This window comes from Lithobates pipiens, unplaced genomic scaffold, assembly GCF_037356315.1.
Source record: "Lithobates pipiens isolate NorthernLeopardFrog02 unplaced genomic scaffold, aLitPip1_a1.2 Scaffold_28, whole genome shotgun sequence".
NCBI lineage: Eukaryota > Metazoa > Chordata > Amphibia > Anura > Ranidae > Lithobates > Lithobates pipiens.
The window spans coordinates 221,959,448-221,977,033 of record NW_027507789.1 but is presented as its reverse complement, the minus strand read 5'-3'; the positions used below and the strand labels follow the sequence as shown (position 1 = coordinate 221,977,033).

Sequence of the window (17,586 nt, the reverse complement as noted above, 5' to 3'; positions counted from 1 at the left end):
CAATATGTCCACCATCTCCAACATCTCTCCAAAAGACATATTTGAGGCCTTAAATGTTGTCCTCCAGGATCGAAACGTTTCAGGCTCCGGGCTTTCCTCGCCCTCCTCCTCGTTAGTGGAACTCTGATTGCGCACCTGCGTTCTCTCCGCCATGTGCTCTCCCCACTGCGCCGAAAGAGAAGGGGCGGGAAATAGTCTAGAAAGAACGTCAGGGGCGGGCGGATTTTCACGCATGCGCACTGTAGATAAAACGGCACGCGAGTGTGTCGTACGTACGATCTGTGAGTAGAGGAAGGAGGAACTGAAACACTGATCGTTCAAACGAAGGTACAGTTTTAACTTGGTACATCACTAGCCTATACTGCTTCTAGATTGAGGCCTATATTGGCACAAGATTATAGAGAGTTTAGCCTGACATTATTAGGTTTTGTTTTGTGTTGTGTCTTGCAGACAAGATGGATCCCTTCAAGGAACTCCCTTTTCTCAAGCTAATCATTGATATGCTCAGGGAGCTGCGCTCCCACAAATAAGTGAATATATGGATATCCGAATAATAAAAAGGAATATATCCTTGGATAATAGATCAAACAGTGTAAAACCAGTGATCAAAAAACCAATAAAGTGCTGATGTGCATAATATATCTCTATGAAAGAAATTATATAAATTTAGCTCATAAAGGTGTGTGCAGTACTCATATAGACATTATCTCCTCTTTTTTGCCTCATATATAGCGAAGGAGCCCATATATACATATATGCTCAGGGAGCTGCCCTGCCTGTGGCAGATGAACAACCCCCTTTCCAAGGACCGAATAAAGAGGAAGGCAGCGCTGGAGAAAGTGCTTGGTTTGGGGAAGATCATGCTCCCCACGGCAGACATGACCTATGTGATGGCCAAAATTGGTGCCCTGAGGAGTACATATCTCAGGGAGCACAAGAAGTTCCAGGATTCCCTGAGATCAGGAGATCCAGATGCCATTTATGTCCCCAGGATGTTGTACTACGAGAGGCTTCATTTTCTGGCAGACCAGGGGGAACCCAGGCCACTACTCTACCGTCTTCCTTCAAGGCTTCCTTCACCCCCAGCTGAGACTTCCAACGTGCAACCTGGGCCTTCCAGGCAGCAACATGTGGAGGGGCCCAGCTTGAGACAGGTATAGCATTGTTGAACATATTTCTTGTCGTACATTTAATGATGTTAATTAGATGTTATTATTGATCAGTAAGTTGTGATTTAACAAAGTGGTTTACATATCAATAGACAGTAGTGACCAAAAATGATTGGGACAAGAATGAAAAATGCTGGTCTCAGAATGATAGTCTGTTCTATTTGGTAACATTCAATTTGCAACAGTCATGAGCACAAAATTGTGTGATTGATGACCAAAAAACTAAAACTATGTCCCATTTTCATATACAGGAAGACCTCAGCCGGGAGGAGGCTGTGGCAAGTGGCAGCCGGGAGATCCACCATCGCCCTCCTCTTCCTGTCATAACTATAGGAGCCGAGCCACAGACTGGAAGGAAGCCTGGAGAGAAGTGCCCAAGATAGACCAGAGAGTAATGGCCTGGGTTCAGTCTGGTCTGACAGAAGATGCAGCCTCTTGTAGAACCACAGCCTGGGGACATAGATGGCATCTGCTCTTCCTGATCTCTTGGACTTCTGGACCAGACTGCTCTCCCTGAGATATGTACTCCTCAGGCCACCAATTTTGCATTTTCAAATTAGTTCCTGTCTGCCCTGGGGGCCAAAGGCTTCGCCAAATTGACCAGTTTCTCCAGCGTTGCCTTCCTGTTTATTTGTTTGACACCTAAATAAAGGGTTTTTTTGTGTTGAAGAAATACTTGCGTATGTGTTTTACTTCAAAAAGGAGAGTTATTTGTGAGCAGGCAGGTACATTTCAAAAATACAAAGTCAAATGAATAACAAGGGGCACCAACACCAAACAACCTCCTGTAGATTAAAAAAGAAAAAAATATTATCTCAGCGGGCAAGCACAAATATATGCTTAAGTGGGAAAAGGCACTGGGTGAGGAGATACCCGTGAACCAGTGGAGGGTCATCTGGATTCAGGCATCCAAGTCTTCGATATGCACGCTCTATAAAGAAAATATTTATAAAATACTCTACTTCTGGTACATGACCCCTGATGTAATCCACGCCATCCATCCGGCAAGCTCTGATCGCTGCTGGAGATGCCTGGGAGACAGGGGAACATTGTATCACATATACTGGGAATGTCCACTGATAGTACCCTACTGGGAGTCAGTATGTCAACTCCTGACTCACCTCTTAGAGAGGGACGTCCCCCTCACCCCTAAATTTTTCCTGCTAGGGCTGTCGCCCCTGAAAATCCTGGCCCCACAGGGGAAACTGGTCAGGCACATTCTCACGGCAGCTCGCTGCCTAGTGGCACTGAACTGGAAGCGCCGGACCCCTCCACTGGAGGGAGCACTATATGCTAGGGTTAAGGAGGTAGAGACAATGGAGAAGATGACAGCGAGGATGCAGGACCACCTGGACGCACACAACCTGATTTGGGAACTGTGGCACCGCCGAGAGGATCCTAGTAATCCAAACCCAGGTATTGGCTGATGTTGGTTGAGCCTTCCATCTCCCCCTCTCCCTCTCTCCCCCCCTCTTTTTTCTTTTCCCCCTTTTTTTTTCTCTCTCTCCCTCTTTCTCCTACTTTCTTCTTTCATCTATCTCTGTCCATGGGTATCCTCTTGGGACCCATGCGACCGCTTATTATGCCGGCAGGATGATACGTTTGACTGTGATTGCATAGGTTGTATATATATCCTGCGCTGGACAATCTTGCGAAGTGTATACTGGCACATGGTCTGTGGATAGATAGTGACACAGTACTTGAAAAATTAGATGTTACATGTTTTTCCCGATTGAAAGTTTTATATTGTTGATCGAAAGCACTTCAACTGTATGTCGAATATCTTTCAATAAAACGTTATTGATAAAAAATAAATAAATAAATAAATTAAAAAGATAATAATGGTGTTGTGCTAAGTCGACACACAAAACACACCAAAAAAAATGCAAAGATGAGCAAACTGTCAAAAAAGGAGATGCTGATTAAAAAAAAACAACCACAAAAAAAAAAAAAAAAAGATTGGATAGATGTGACGATTTAAAATATTGTATTGCTGAAATTAGTAAAAAGAATAAAGAAATACGTTCGGGAGAAGTGTGTGTGAATATGAGCATCAAAACAACTTAATTCTTGTAGCATTGTAAAGAAAAAGAGAATGCGCTGCATGAAATTTTTTTTAACATTGCAGCTTGACGAATGTGCTATATCGATTACGAGCGGTAGTTTTACCTGAGCGAGCGCTTCCGTCTCAGAATTTTATTGTGAGCATGCGTGGCACCTTGTCCGTCGGACTAGGCCACACACGATCAGAACTGACGCGATCGGATCATGTTGTCGGAAATTTTTTATAGCCCAGCTGTAAAACTTGGTCCGTCGGATATTCAGACAGAAACAGTCTGATGGAGCCCACACACGGTCGGATTATTATCGACAACACGGTCCTATCGGGCATTGTCCATCGGAATATCCGACCGTGTGTACAAGGGGTTAGAGAGGCCAACCTCATCACTTCTGGTTCCTCCATCAGGTACATGACATACAGCTTCCAGAGTTCAGGTCCTCTTTAAAGGCCCACAGAAGATGTATGATTAGCCCCTTATGAGTTTTATTACGCTTCTTCTACCTGGCTTGGGCAATGTGAAAATTAAAACTTGTTCACCGGAATGGGGACTTTCCCTTTTTTATGGGATGTAGAGAACATATCATCAACCATCACAGAAGGTCTAACAACACGTTAGAAAAACACTCTCAATAAGCCGTATCCAATATCATGAATGCCGTGTACACACGACCGGTTTTCCCGTCGGAATAAACTCTGAAGGTTTTTCCGACGGAGTTCCGCTGAAACTTTCTTGCGTACGCATGATCACACCAAAGTCCGACAGTCAAGAACGCGGTGATGTACAACACGTACAACGGGACTAGATAAAGGAAGTTCAATAGCCATGAGCCTTTAGCCTCCGTCTCGTATTTGCTTCAGAGCATGCGTCGTTTTTGGACCGTCGGAATAGCATACAGACCAGCAGTTTGAACATGTTCTCTTTCTAGGTCCGTCAGAATTTTCAACGTAAAAAGTCAGATGGGGTATACACATGATCGGAATATACAATGAATTCTCCCGTTGGATATTCTGCTTGTGTGTACTCGGCATAAAACTTTTTGATGACGCCAAGCTGACCAATTATTAGAAACCATAATCCTTTTTGGTCAACTTTACTACTAATGCCGCGTACACACGAGCGGATTGTATGGCGTACTTAGTCCGTCATACAATCTGACGGACAATCCGGCGTACTTTCCACTGAACGGACTTGACCACACACGGATACACAAACAGTCCGTCGAAAGCTTGCGCGATGACGTGTACAGCACGTACGACGGGACTAGAAATAGGAAGTCCAATACACAGCAAAGCACCCTTCCGCCGTGTAAATCCTTTCTGGGCATGCGCCATTCTTAGTCCGTCGAACTAGCATACTGACGACCGTATTGTCCACTGAAACCAAAGTACGACGGACAGATTTTTGGAAAATCCGAAATTCTTAGTACTCCGGACTGCACGCTGAAAAAGTCAGCTGAAGCCCACACACGAGCGGATTGTCCGTTGAAATGTGTTTCAACGGACTAAGTACGTCAAACAGTTCGACCGTGTGTACGCGGCATAAGATAATCTGTATATAGTGGAAGCCTAGGCTGGCTAGACCTGGCAATTTTCGATTCCATTTTTTTTTTTTTTGATATCAAAAGGAAATCGAAGACACAAAATGTTAGTTTTAATTGACCACTAAGGCCGCGTACACACGCGGGGACTGTTCGCTCAACTTTGTCAGCTGAACAGTGTTTCGGCGGACAGTCCGCTCGTGTGTGGGCTTTCAGCGGACAGTTTCAGCGGACAGTCTGCTGAACAAAGTTTTTCGGAAATTCCGAAAAACTGTCCGCTGAAACTCTGTTTCAGCGAACAGTCCCCTCGTGTGTAGGCTTGTTCGTCAAACTAAGTTCCGCGCATGCTCAGAAAGGATTTACACGCCGAAGTTTGCAGTGCAGTGTATAGGACGTCGTATTTTTCGTCCCGTCGTACGTGCCGTTCACGTCATCGCGCACGGTTTCAGCGGACTGTTCGTTCGTCGTGTGTGGGCAAGTCCGTCCATGCTAATTTTGAGCGGACTGTCCGCTGAAACTGTTTGACGGACAAAGTTGAGCGAACAGTCCCCGCGTGTGTACGCGGCCTAAGAGATGGGATGGAAAGTTCCACGGTCCAGCACTGTGGATAAATCTGATCAGCATCTAGTTTTTCTCATTTTTCAATTCGTTTTTTTCCGTGTCTGAGATGTCACTTTATTGTCCAGTTCCAATGTTACAATCGATGGATTCTGGTGGTCGATCGAACTCCTGGGTGCTAGTGGATCAAAAGTGGTTATAAATGACTGAGAACCTCTTTGCACAATAGTTTCTGGGTTTCCCTCACCTCTCTATGTCGGAAGGCAGCAAGCCGAGCCAAGCTACAGATGGGACGGTTAAATTACGAGCCTCGAAGGACATGGACTGTAAGATAATGAGCATTGAGTGTTAGTGGTGGTGGCAACAACACCTGTTCTCTCAACCCAAGTCTAAAGAGAAGAACCTGTCTCCAGCCATTACCCCCTACTAAATCAATCTTAATGTGCAGCCTGTCCTTACTTCTATCAGTGTCTCCCATAACTCTGCTAGACTGAGAAATCCCCATCTTGAATTGTACCTGAACTCTTTATGTACCCTATCAGTGTATGAAGCATCCAGGCAGCAATGGTGAATTACAAGCAACGTTCCTTTTTTTCTTTAACCACTTTCAGCCCCGGACCATTTTGCTGGCTTAAGACCAGACCACTTTTTGCGATTCGGCACTGCGTCGCTTTAACTGACAATTGCGCGGTCGTGGCTCCCAAACAAAATTGACGTCCTTTTTTTCCCCACAAATAGAGATTTCTTTTGGTGGTATTTGATCACCCCTGCGGTTTTTATTTTTTGCGCTATAAACACAAATAGAGCGACAATTTTGCAAAAAACGCATTATTTTTTACTTTTTGTTATAATAAATATCCCCCAAAAATATTTTTTTCCCTCAGTTTAGGGCCGATACGTATTCTTCTACATATTTTTGGTAAAAATAAAATCACAATAAGCGATTATTGATTGGTTTGCGCAAAAGTTATAGCATTTACAAAATAGGGGATAGTTTTATGGCATTTTTATTAATAATTTTTTTTTTTACTAGTAATGGCGGCGATTAGCGATTTTTATTATGACTGCGACATTATGGCGGACACATCGGACATTTTTGACACATTTTTGGGACCAATGTCATTTACACAGCGATCAGTGCTATACAAATGCAGTGATTCCTGTGTAAATGACACTGGCAGTGAAGGGGTAACCAGTGGGTGGCAGTGTAGGGGTTAAGTGTTCCTAGGGGTGTGTTACTAACTGTGGGGGGGTTGGGCTTTCTTTTAGTGAACACTGATCTCTGCTGCAATCACATGGAGCAGAGATCAGCGTCACTTGTTGCTAGGCAGAACGGGGAGATGCTGTTTACAATGGCATCTCTTAGTTCAGCCACCCCGTGAGACGATCGTGGGTATGCCTGCAGCGATCAAGTCCGCGGGACCCACGACCGGACTCACCGGGGTCCCGACCGGCAGAGCGCCATTTAAAATTGGACGTACCTGTACGCCAATATGCCTGCCCGTGCCATTCTGCCGATGTACATTGGCATGCGCCGGTCGGGAAGTGGTTAACTAATTTAGCTATAACAATCATCGAACAAGCTTCCTTACAATGTTGGTAGTGTACCCCAGTTTTGCTATAAAGAACTTCTAAACCCAATCACTAAAATCTCATAAGGCTTTAAAATGTTACCACAAATTTGAAATGTGGACCTTATCATTTCTGGTGATCCTGCTATAAAGGACCTTGTTTAGGCACTTCCTGTTATGGGGTGACAACACCCTGTCCCTATCACCCAATTTTTCTCCTGTGTTGTCACATAGGCATCCGATGGAGACTAGAAGTGGCCATCTCAACACAAGTTATGCAGGCATGGTCCACTGTTGTCTGTCAGAGCTGGCTTAGCCCTTCCTTCTCAGAGCTGGCCACTCAGCTGTCGGCTAATTGCCAGCTTCTATCTCTCTGCACAGTTACTCAGCTGTTGATGATATCCTGCTCATCAGTCCTGCCTACTTAGGCCCCTTTCACACATGCGGACAGTATGTCCGTATTTCATCCATCCGTTTGCGGATAAAATACGGACATACATGCATCCCTATAGGATAGCGGGTGTCTGCGGAATATCCGCAGACACCCGATATCGTCCACCTCCGCTATTGTCCGATTATGCAGACGGAGGAAAATCCTATTTTTCTATCCGTCTGCAGAGCGGATCGGATGAATACGTGTACGTGTTCATCCGATCCCCCATAGAGGAGAGCGGAGAGCTGACAGGGCGGTCCCGGCACAGTGTGCCGGGACCGCCCTGTTATCCGCCAACTCAGCGGGGACAACGGAGCAATCCCTGCTGAGCAAACGGATCATCACGGGGCGGATCATTACTGATCCGTCCCGTGTGAAAGGGGCCTTAAGCCATCCAGCCCAGTGGATCGCTGCCTTCACCTTGGTCAACATCACAGAAACTATCTCCTGCGATCCTGTTCAAAGACTGGCTTTGCTGACATCCCTTCTGGCTCCAGATCCTGCTTGCTGTCCCACTACGTTGATCCCTGACAAGTATATAAGTAGTGTTATGTCACAACTGAGTATAAAAGAGAAGAGGGGCGCCTCTAAGTGTAGCAATATGGTTACATTTAATTAAGGTACAACATTTAGCAACATATTGCTACACTTAGAGGCGCCCTCTCTTCTCTTTATTTTACTCTGGAGCTCCTGCTGGATTTTGCTTCTAATCCCCTTGTGGAGGCTGCCATTTGTGGATGGACATTTTATGGTTACACAACCTGGTCAAATTGCTATAATCTTTTTATATGGACTATAAACTGAAGGACCTATGAATAAATGGCTGTGGAACGAATCATTTGAGTTTCCATTATTTCTTATGGGGAAATTCGCTTTGATATACAAGTGCTTTGCATTACAAGCATGTTTCCAGAACGAATTATGCTTGTAATCCAAGGTTTTACTGTAAAACTTAATTTGGGTACAATGTTGCATGACCACGCAATTACCAGTTAACCACTTAAGGACCGACCACCGCATATATACCGCAGGGCAGCCCTATTTGCGTGAAACGACTTACCTGTACGTTGTTCCGTGCATGAGATACTTTGACTGCACAGCGAGTGGGGGAGCCGATGCGCGGGTCCGGCGGCCACGATGTCTGCCGTCCACCCACGATCACTCCTTAGAGTGGCAGAACAGGGATCTGCCAATGTAAAAAAAGCAGATCCCCATTCTGACAGGGGAGCACAGTGTGATCGTCTGTTCCTAGTGATCAGGAAAATGCAATCTCTCTTGTACTCCCAGTCAGTCCCCTCCCCCCAAAGTTAGAAACACCTCCCTAGGTGATCGCCCCCTAGTGTTAACCCCTTCCTTGCCAGTATCATCTATACAGTGATCAGTGGATATTTTTAGCTCTAATCACTGTATAAATGTCACTGATCCTAAAAAGTGTCAGTTTTGACCGCCGCAATGTCGCAGTCCCACTAAAAAAACCCTGATCACTGCCATTACAAGTAAAAAATAAAATAATAATAATAAAAATACCATAAATGTATCCCCTATTTTGTAGACGCTATACATTTTGTGCAAACCATTCGATATATGCTTATTGTGATTTTTTTTTTTTTTTACCACAAATACGTAGAAGAATACATATTGGCCTCAACTAATGAATATATTTTTTTTAGATATTTTTTTTTTTTTCAAAATTGTCAATCTGTCTATAGACAGATTGCGAATTTTGAAAAAAAAAATATATTTTTTTACTTTCTGCTATAATAAATATCCCAATATATTCATTAGTTGGGGCCAATATGTATTCTTCTACGTATTTTTGGTAAAAAAAAAATATATATATATATATATAGGATATTTATTATAGCAGAAAGTAAAATAAATAAATAAATAAATATATATATATATATATATATATATGTGTGTGTATATATATATATATATATATATATATATATATATATATTTTTTTTTTTTTTTTTTTTTTTTTTCCAAAATTGTCAATCTGTCGCTCTTTTTTTGTTTATAGCGCAAAAAAATTTTAATCGCAGGGGTGATCAAAAGAAAGCTCTATATGTGAGAAGGAAAAAAAAGAAAAAGAGTACATCGTCCCACGACTGCGCAATTGTCAGTTAAAGTGACACAGTGCCGTAACGCAAAAAAAAATGGCACAGTCATTAAGGGGGCAAATCCTTCCGATCCTTAAGTGATTAAAGCAGCGCAGTGCTGAATAACAAAAAAAAATAAAAATGCACTGGTTATGAAGGGGGTAAAAACCTTCCGGAGGTCAAATGGTTAAGAGTACTCACCACAGATCCATACTTGTAGATGCACATTATCTCTATCCCTGGTAAAAAACACAAAACAGTCACATTATATAGAATATACTGGTAAGACGGTCACAGTAAGGTACGTGACTATAAAAGTTATTTTTTTGTCCTGTTGCTAAAACACAATGGGGTCAGTTCACTAAGCAGCTTGAGTTTTATTTTATTTTTGTTATTTTTTTTGCTGCTTTACCTCCTCATCAAATCATTCCATTCACATACATAATTGAGTATGACCCCGACCCCGGTCACTGCAGGACTCACCAGCTAAGTCTATGGTGGGCTACGTAGCGGTCTGACAACTCCCAGAAGAGCCAAATCCTGAAAAGACTGATTGCAGTAGAGGATCGAAGGGTAGGAAGGAGACGAGGGCCACTGAATGGGTGAGCGTGCGCGCGCGTGCCCGCCGGCGGCCTGCTCCCGCTGTGATTGGCATAGCTCCCAACTGTCCCTGATTCAGAGCAATGTCCCTCCGTCCCTCTTTCCCCCTCATTTGTCCCTCATTTTGGTCTGATCTATATAGTTGTATATAAAATGCACTTTTTATCTTTCAAAAAAGTGTTTCCCAGAGCTAAACCTTTCATCCGATTTCTAAATTGCTGCATTTGTAAATTTTAAAAGCCAATATAAAAGGAATAGTAGTGGTAAAAAAAAAAGTCCTTGTGGATTTATTTAACATTTTTTTTTTTTGGTTTACTCTCCTTTAAGGGGGTGTGGCAGGGGGCGGGTCCTATGCCTACATACATTTGCTAGTAGGTGACCCTCATTCCCATCTTAAAATATTGGGAGGTATATGATTAAACAAAGCGGGAGCCAATCAGTCGATCGTGGAAAAGAAGTAAAATGCGCGGTCTGCCCTGTGTAGGTGGATTGCCACTCTTGTCAGTATCTTGTCAGCAAATTAGCGGGAACATCTCTGCTTTCCCATAGTACAAGCACCTTCCCCCACGGTGAGTAAGCACATTTTAGGCACACAGTTAACCCCTTGATCGCCCCCTAATGTTAACCCCTTCCCAGCCAGTGTCATTAGTACAGTGACAGTGCACATTTTTAGCACGGATCACTGTATTAGTATCACTTGTCCCCAAAAAAGTGTCAGTATCTGACCCGCTATAAGTCGCTAATCGCCGCTAATACTAGTAAAACAAAATTTAAATTCTATAAATATAGCTCATGGTTTGTAGATGCTATAAGGTTTGCACAAACCAATCAATACACGCTTATTGGGATTTTTTTTAACCAAAAATATGTAGCAAAGTACATATTAGCCTAAATTGACGAAGAAATTTTTTTTTTTATATATTAGTTTTTTTATTGGATATGTAGCAGAAAGCAATATATATATATATATATATATATATATATATATATATATATATATATATATTTATATTTATTTCGCGCTTTCAACAAAAAATGCAGGACAATTAAAAAAAATATATATATATATATTTTTTGTTTTCTGTTATAAAACATATCCATTAAAAACATTTAGAAAAAAATAATTTCTTCATCAATTTAGTCACCTCTGCATTTTTATAATTGAGCAAAAAAAAAAAAAACTAAAATGCAGAGGTGACTAAATTGATGAAGAAATTATTTTTTTCTAAATGTTTTTAATGGATATGTTTTATAACAGAAAACAAAAAATATTGTTTTTTTTTTTTTTTAATTGTCAGGCATTTTTTGTTGAAAGCACAAAAAATAAATAAATAAAACACAGAGGAAGAAAGCTCTATTTGTCGGGAAGAAAATTACATAAATTTAATTTGGGCACAGTGCCGCACGACAAAAGTAACGCAGTGCCATATCGCAAAAAATTGCCCGGTAACGAAGGCGGTAAAACTTCTGGAGGTCAAGTGGAAAAACTCCCTGTTGTGTTCCAACCTCCATCATTGTTCCAGTGAACTGCTGGAAAGAAAAACCTGTGTAAGCTAAAAGCTGATCCAGTCAGAGGTTAAACAGGGCTCAGGATTCTCTCCCTGCCCCCCGCCCCCCCCCCCCCCCCCCTCAATTTGACAGCTCTTCAGCCAATCAGCAAGTGCTAACTATATCACATAACAACACTAACAACTCGTAGCTGAAAAAGTAACCCCACTTTTGATGAGAAAAAACACTCGCACATGCACGGTGACGTCACAGGGTCAGCCCTACGTATGTTTCGTCAAAAATGATGGCATCAGGGAGGCATCGGATCCCTTTGCACATGATTTCCTATTGGGAGTATCTCACCAAAAATGAATTTTTTGTTGCAGGGGATGCCCAAAATCTGACTTGTATCTTAGTGTAGACTTCTGGGAAAATCAGTAAGCCAATCCCACAAGCAGGAAATTACATTTCTTGGGGGGGGGGGGAGCACTGTATACCATCTGTGTATGGAACGCCTCCTGGTGGCCATATTGCATTTTACAGAAATCGACAGCAATGCAGACTGCAAAGGAAAAGTAATTTATAATAACATTCATTCACAATATGACTTGTAATTGTATACGCTATGTTATTATTTTTTTTATTTGCAATTTTTTTCCCATGAAAGTAGAGTTACCCCTTAAGCTGCAATGAGGACTTTGAAATAGTAAAGTGCACGGCTACGTCTATATTTGCCAATTCTGCTCCTTCCTTATCCTATAGTGTTTGCTTTGGTCTAATCAACGTTCACCGACACATCACACCACCACTCCAGATTGCAGTACCATGTGGGTCGCCATCCACCAGAGTGAAAATCGGAATCTGAAAAGTGTCCCACAGCTTGCGGACGAAGAGCCTGGTGTTCAGATCCGGAACTCCTTTACCCTGGCAACAAGACATACAGGACGTTACGAAATCAGATCCTGAGGTCCGTCCAGGGGTAAAAAAACGCAGGGGTAAAAAAGTCACATCTTACCGTGATGAGGATGCAGGGGCCACAATTCCCGCAAAAATCATCATCGAGGAGCCGCTGGAGAGTGGCGTCTTTTTCAATAATGAGGACGAAGCGGGCGTGGGTTCTCATGTCTCCGGGGTGAAGGAGGTACAACAACTGGACAACGCATATTAAAACTGACATTTTCTCTACTTCATATCGGACAGTGAGGCCAACACGTTTCAGGTGTTATACAGAGGGGAAAATAATGATTGACAAAGGAATGAAGGAAGGGTCTATCATAGGTGTATTTTAAGTGATAGAGACAGAATATCAACCAAAAAATTGGTAAAAAAACACACAATACAAGTGTTATACTGTAAATGGAGTTTCAGTTCAGTGAGTAAAATAAGTATTTGATCCCCAAACAAAACATGACTTGGTACTTGGAGGAGAAACCCTTGTTGGTAAGCACAGAGGTCAGACGTTTCTTGTGGTTGGTGACCAGGTTTGGTCCACTCTTCTTTAGAGATCTTCTCTAAATCCTTAAGGTTTCTTGGCTGTCACTTGGCAACTCGAAGTTTCAGCTCCCTATATAAATTTTCTATAGGATTAAGGTCTAGAGACAGACTAGGGCACTCCATGACCTTAATGCGCTTCTTCCTGAGCCACTCATTTGTTGCCTTGGTGGTATGATTTGGGTCACTGTCATGCTGGAAGACCCGTCCACGCCCCATCTTCAGTGTTCTGGCTCTGAAGGGAAGAAGGTTCTCATCCAAGATTTTACATTACATGGCCCCGTCCATTGGCGCCTCAATGCGGCAAAGTTGGCCTGTACCTTTAGCAGAGAAACAGCCCCAAAGCATCATGTTCCCACCTCCGTGCTTGACTGTAGGGATGGTGTTCTTAGGGTCATAGTCAGTATTTTTCTTCCTCCAAACATGGTGAATCCCCCCCTTAAGAAGGCATGTGTACAGGCCCATCTGAAGTTGCCAATGAACATCTAAAGCAGGCTTTCTCAACCTTTTAACCCTAGGAACCCCAAAAATAATTTTCAGGTCTCGAGGAACCCTTGCTAAAACCAATTCATCGGGGGTCAATAGAACAATGCCCCTTATACTGGTGGTCAATAGGAAGAATGTTCCCCTTAAAATGGTGCTTAACCACTTTCAGACCGGACCAATTTGCTGGTCAAAGACCAGACCACTTTTTGCGATTCGGCACTGCGTCGCTTTAACTGACAATTGCGCGGTCGTGCGACGTGGCTCCCAAACAAAATTGACGTCCTTTTTTTCCCACAAATAGAGCTTTCTTTTGGTGGTATTTGATCACCCCTGCGGTTTTTATTTTTTGCGCTATAAACAAAAATAGAGCGACAATTTTGAAAAAAAAACGCATTATTTTTTACTTTTTGTTATAATATATATCCCCCAAAAATATATAAAAAAACATTTTTTTCCCTCAGTTAAGGCCGATACGTATTCTTCTACATATTTTTGGTAAAAAAAATCGCAATAAGCGATTATTGATTGGTTTGCGCAAAAGTTATAGCGTTTACAAAATAGGGATAGTTTTATAGCATTTTTATTAATAATTTTTTTATTATTTTTTTTTTACTAGTAATGGCGGCGATCAACGATTTTTATTGTGACTGCAACATTGTGGGGGACCCATCGGACATTTTTGACACCATTGTCATTTATACAGTAATCACTGCTATATAAATGCAGTGATTCCTGTGTAAATGACACTGGCAGTGAAGGGGTTAACCAGTGGGTGGCAGTGTAGGGGTTAAGTGTTCCTAGGGGTGTGTTACTAACTGTGGGGGGGTTGGGCTTTCTTTTAGTGAACACTGATCTCTGCTGCAATCACATGGAGCAGAGATCAGCGTCACTTGTTGCTAGGCAGAACGGGGAGATGCTGTTTACAATGGCATCTCTTAGTTCAGCCACCCCGTGAGATGATCGCGGGTATGCCTGCAGCGATCAAGTCCGCGGGACCCACGACCGGACTCACGGGGGTCCCGACCGGCAGGGCGCCATTTAAAATTGGACGTACCTGTACGCCAATATGCCTGCCCGTGCCATTCTGCCGATGTACATTGGCATGCGCCGGTCGGGAAGTGGTTAACTAATTTAGCTATAACAATCATCGAACAAGCTTCCTTACAATGTTGGTAGTGTACCCCAGTTTTGCTATAAAGAACTTCTAAACCCAATCACTAAAATCTCATAAGGCTTTAAAATGTTACCACAAATTTGAAATGTGGACCTTATCATTTCTGGTGATCCTGCTATAAAGGACCTTGTTTAGGCACTTCCTGTTATGGGGTGACAACACCCTGTCCCTATCACCCAATTTTTCTCCTGTGTTGTCACATGGGCATCCGATGGAGACTACAAGTGGCCATCTCAACACAAGTTATACAGGCATGGTCCACTGTTGTCTGTCAGAGCTGGCTTAGCCCTTCCTTCTCAGAGCTGGCCACTCAGCTTTCGGCTAATTGCCAGCTTCTATCTCTCTGCACAGTTACTCAGCTGTTGATGATATCCTGCTCGTCAGTCCTGCCTACTTAGGCCCCTTTCACACATGCGGACATTATGTCCGTATTTCATCCATCCGTTTGCGGATAAAATACGGACATACATGCATCCCTATAGGATAGCGAGTGTCTGCGGAATATCCGCAGACACCCGATATCGTCCGCCTCCGCTATTGTCCGATTATGCAGACGGAGGAAAATCCTATTTTTCTATCCGTCTGCAGAGTGGATCGGATGAACACGGACAGAGATAGGAGCACGGGGTGAAAACCAAAATATAGAAAAAATATTGAAGATGGTGCACAGATCCACAGAAAATAGTAAGACGATAGAAACAAATTATAAAATTTTAGTAAGATGGTATAGGACCCCAGATATAATGGCATAGTACCAGGAGGGACAATCTGGGAAATGTTGGAGGAATTGTGGACAAACGGGAAGTTTGGCCCATATATGGTGGGACTGTCTCAAGATTAACCTCCCTGGCGGTATGATTCAGTCTGGAATAAGGTGCTGAAAGCGGTACAATTATTTTGCATGGAAATCTGGCTTTTATTTTGTAGTCCTGTAATTCTTAGGAATAACGCTCTGAAATCTCTTCAAACCAGAGTCTAGCGGACATCCCGGGTATGATAAAGTTTATAATATAATAAAGAATAATAAAAATTATTCAATAATGTAATCAAATCCAAAAAAAATGAAAAAGGGACATGTTTTGGTTGCTATGGACAATCTCCAAATTCCAGGCAGTAAAAAACAGTATTTATAATATAAAAGTGCATGCAGGGCATTGCACAAACCACTAGGGACAAAGGGGGTGTGTATTTTTTACTACAGCACTGTAATCTGTAAGATTACAGTGCTGTGTGTGTTTTGTGTCTTTTTACATTTTTGAATTTGCCGCCGTTCTCCGCTCCCGTGCGTCGTAACGTCGCAGGGAATGGAGCTCGGCGGCATTCGGCACTGTGAATCGAGCGCAGGACGGCTCGATCACACAGCGCGGCGGACATCGCTGGATCCAGGGGACAAGGTAAGTAACGTTACCTGTGTCCTCCCCTGCATCGAGCGGTGCAAGCCCGAGTCTGGCTCGGGGTTACCGCTATTGTAATTAAAATTCCAACCCGAGCCAGACTCGGGATTACCGCTAAGGAGGTTAAAGAGTATTGGAGAGAAATAATAAGATATATAGAAGTAATAGCTGAAATACAGTTACCTGAGAACCCATGGGTATGCCTATTCCATGCAGTAGATACCCCAATTAAGGAGTATAGGAATTCCCTTACAAGCTCATTAATAAACGTGGCAAAAAGTCTGATTCCGAAAAAATGGAAAGAAATAGAAGCACCCAAAGTAAAGGAATGGTTAGGAAAAGTTGAGGAAATGTACAGCATTGAAGGGCTGGGAATGGAGGAAGAAAGAGAAAGAAAGAGATTCCATGTGAAATGGAAATACTGGAAAATCTTTAGACAATCTATGATCTTTAACGAGGTAATGGGTCGGTAGGGGTGGGGAGAGGGGTGGGAGGGAGATATTTTAGAAGAACTCGAGAAGTAAAGAAAGAAAACCAGGATAATGTGAAAAATTGAAAGACATGAATGTATATTGGTCCTATGTTTTTTTTTTTTAATACTTGATTATGTTTTGTACGCAACTTAAATGAAAAATTTAAATAAAGAATAATAAAAAAAAAAAAAGTGTTCCTAGGGGTGTGTTACTAACTGTGGGGGGGTTGGGCTTTCATTTAGTGAACACTGATCTCTGCTCCAATCACATGGAGCAGAGATCAGCGTCACTAGTTGCTAGGCAGAATGGAAAAATGTTGTTTACAACGGCACTTCTCCATTCGGCCGCTCCGTGAGACGATCGCGGGGATGCCCGCGGCGATCGAGTCCGCAGGTCCCGCGACCGGACTCACGGGGGTCCCGACCAGCGCGGGAGCGCGCCGCCGGTGGCGCGCTCCCGATTGCAGGGCAGCAAATTTAAAGGGACGTACATGTACGCCCATTTGCCTGCCCGTGCCATTCTGTCGACGTACATCGTCGTGCGCTGGTTGGCAAGTGGTTAAAGACAGCTAAAAATATATTTTGTGTAATGCTGCTGGCTTTGCTAAGTGATGCTGAACCTTGAAAGTCTGTAGGTACCATCAAAAAGGTGGTTTATTAGCCACAGCTCAAGGAACCCCTAGAAACCTCTGGAGGAACCCCAGAGTTCCATGAAACCCTGGTTGAGAAAGGTTGATCTAAAGCAGGGATATGCAATTAGCGGACCTCCAGCTGTTGCAGAACTTCAAGTCCCATGAGGCATAGCAAGACTCTGACAGCCACAAGCATGACACCCAGAGGCAGAGGCATGATGGGACTTGTAGTTTTGCAACAGCTGGAGGTCCGCTAATTGCAGATCAATGATCTAAAGGATTCAGAGAAGGATTGGGAGAAAGTTCTGTTGTCAGATAAGACCAAGATCGAGCTCTTTGGCATTACCTCGACTCGCCGTATTTGGAGGAAGAAAAATGCTGACTATGACCCGAAGAACACCATCCCTACAGTC

The 17,586-nt window shown here is 43.0% G+C and overlaps 1 protein-coding gene across 2 annotated transcripts in view; it reads right to left on the bottom strand.

The window, feature by feature from the left end:
- SPO11 (SPO11 initiator of meiotic double strand breaks) overlaps positions 1–17,586 on the bottom strand; it is a 56,255-nt gene that overhangs the window by 10,222 nt on the left and 28,447 nt on the right. Inside the window, exons 8-11 of one of the 2 annotated variants that reach the window (XM_077458493.1) lie at positions 12,540–12,649; positions 12,349–12,448; positions 9,638–9,675; positions 5,575–5,651 (exon numbers count right to left, since the gene is read on the bottom strand). In XM_077458493.1, the coding sequence (XP_077314619.1) occupies positions 5,575–5,651; positions 9,638–9,675; positions 12,349–12,448; positions 12,540–12,649 (325 nt within the window). The remainder of the gene's footprint in view (positions 1–5,574; positions 5,652–9,637; positions 9,676–12,348; positions 12,449–12,539; positions 12,650–17,586) is intronic. The other variant, XM_077458494.1, reaches the window with a different exon arrangement.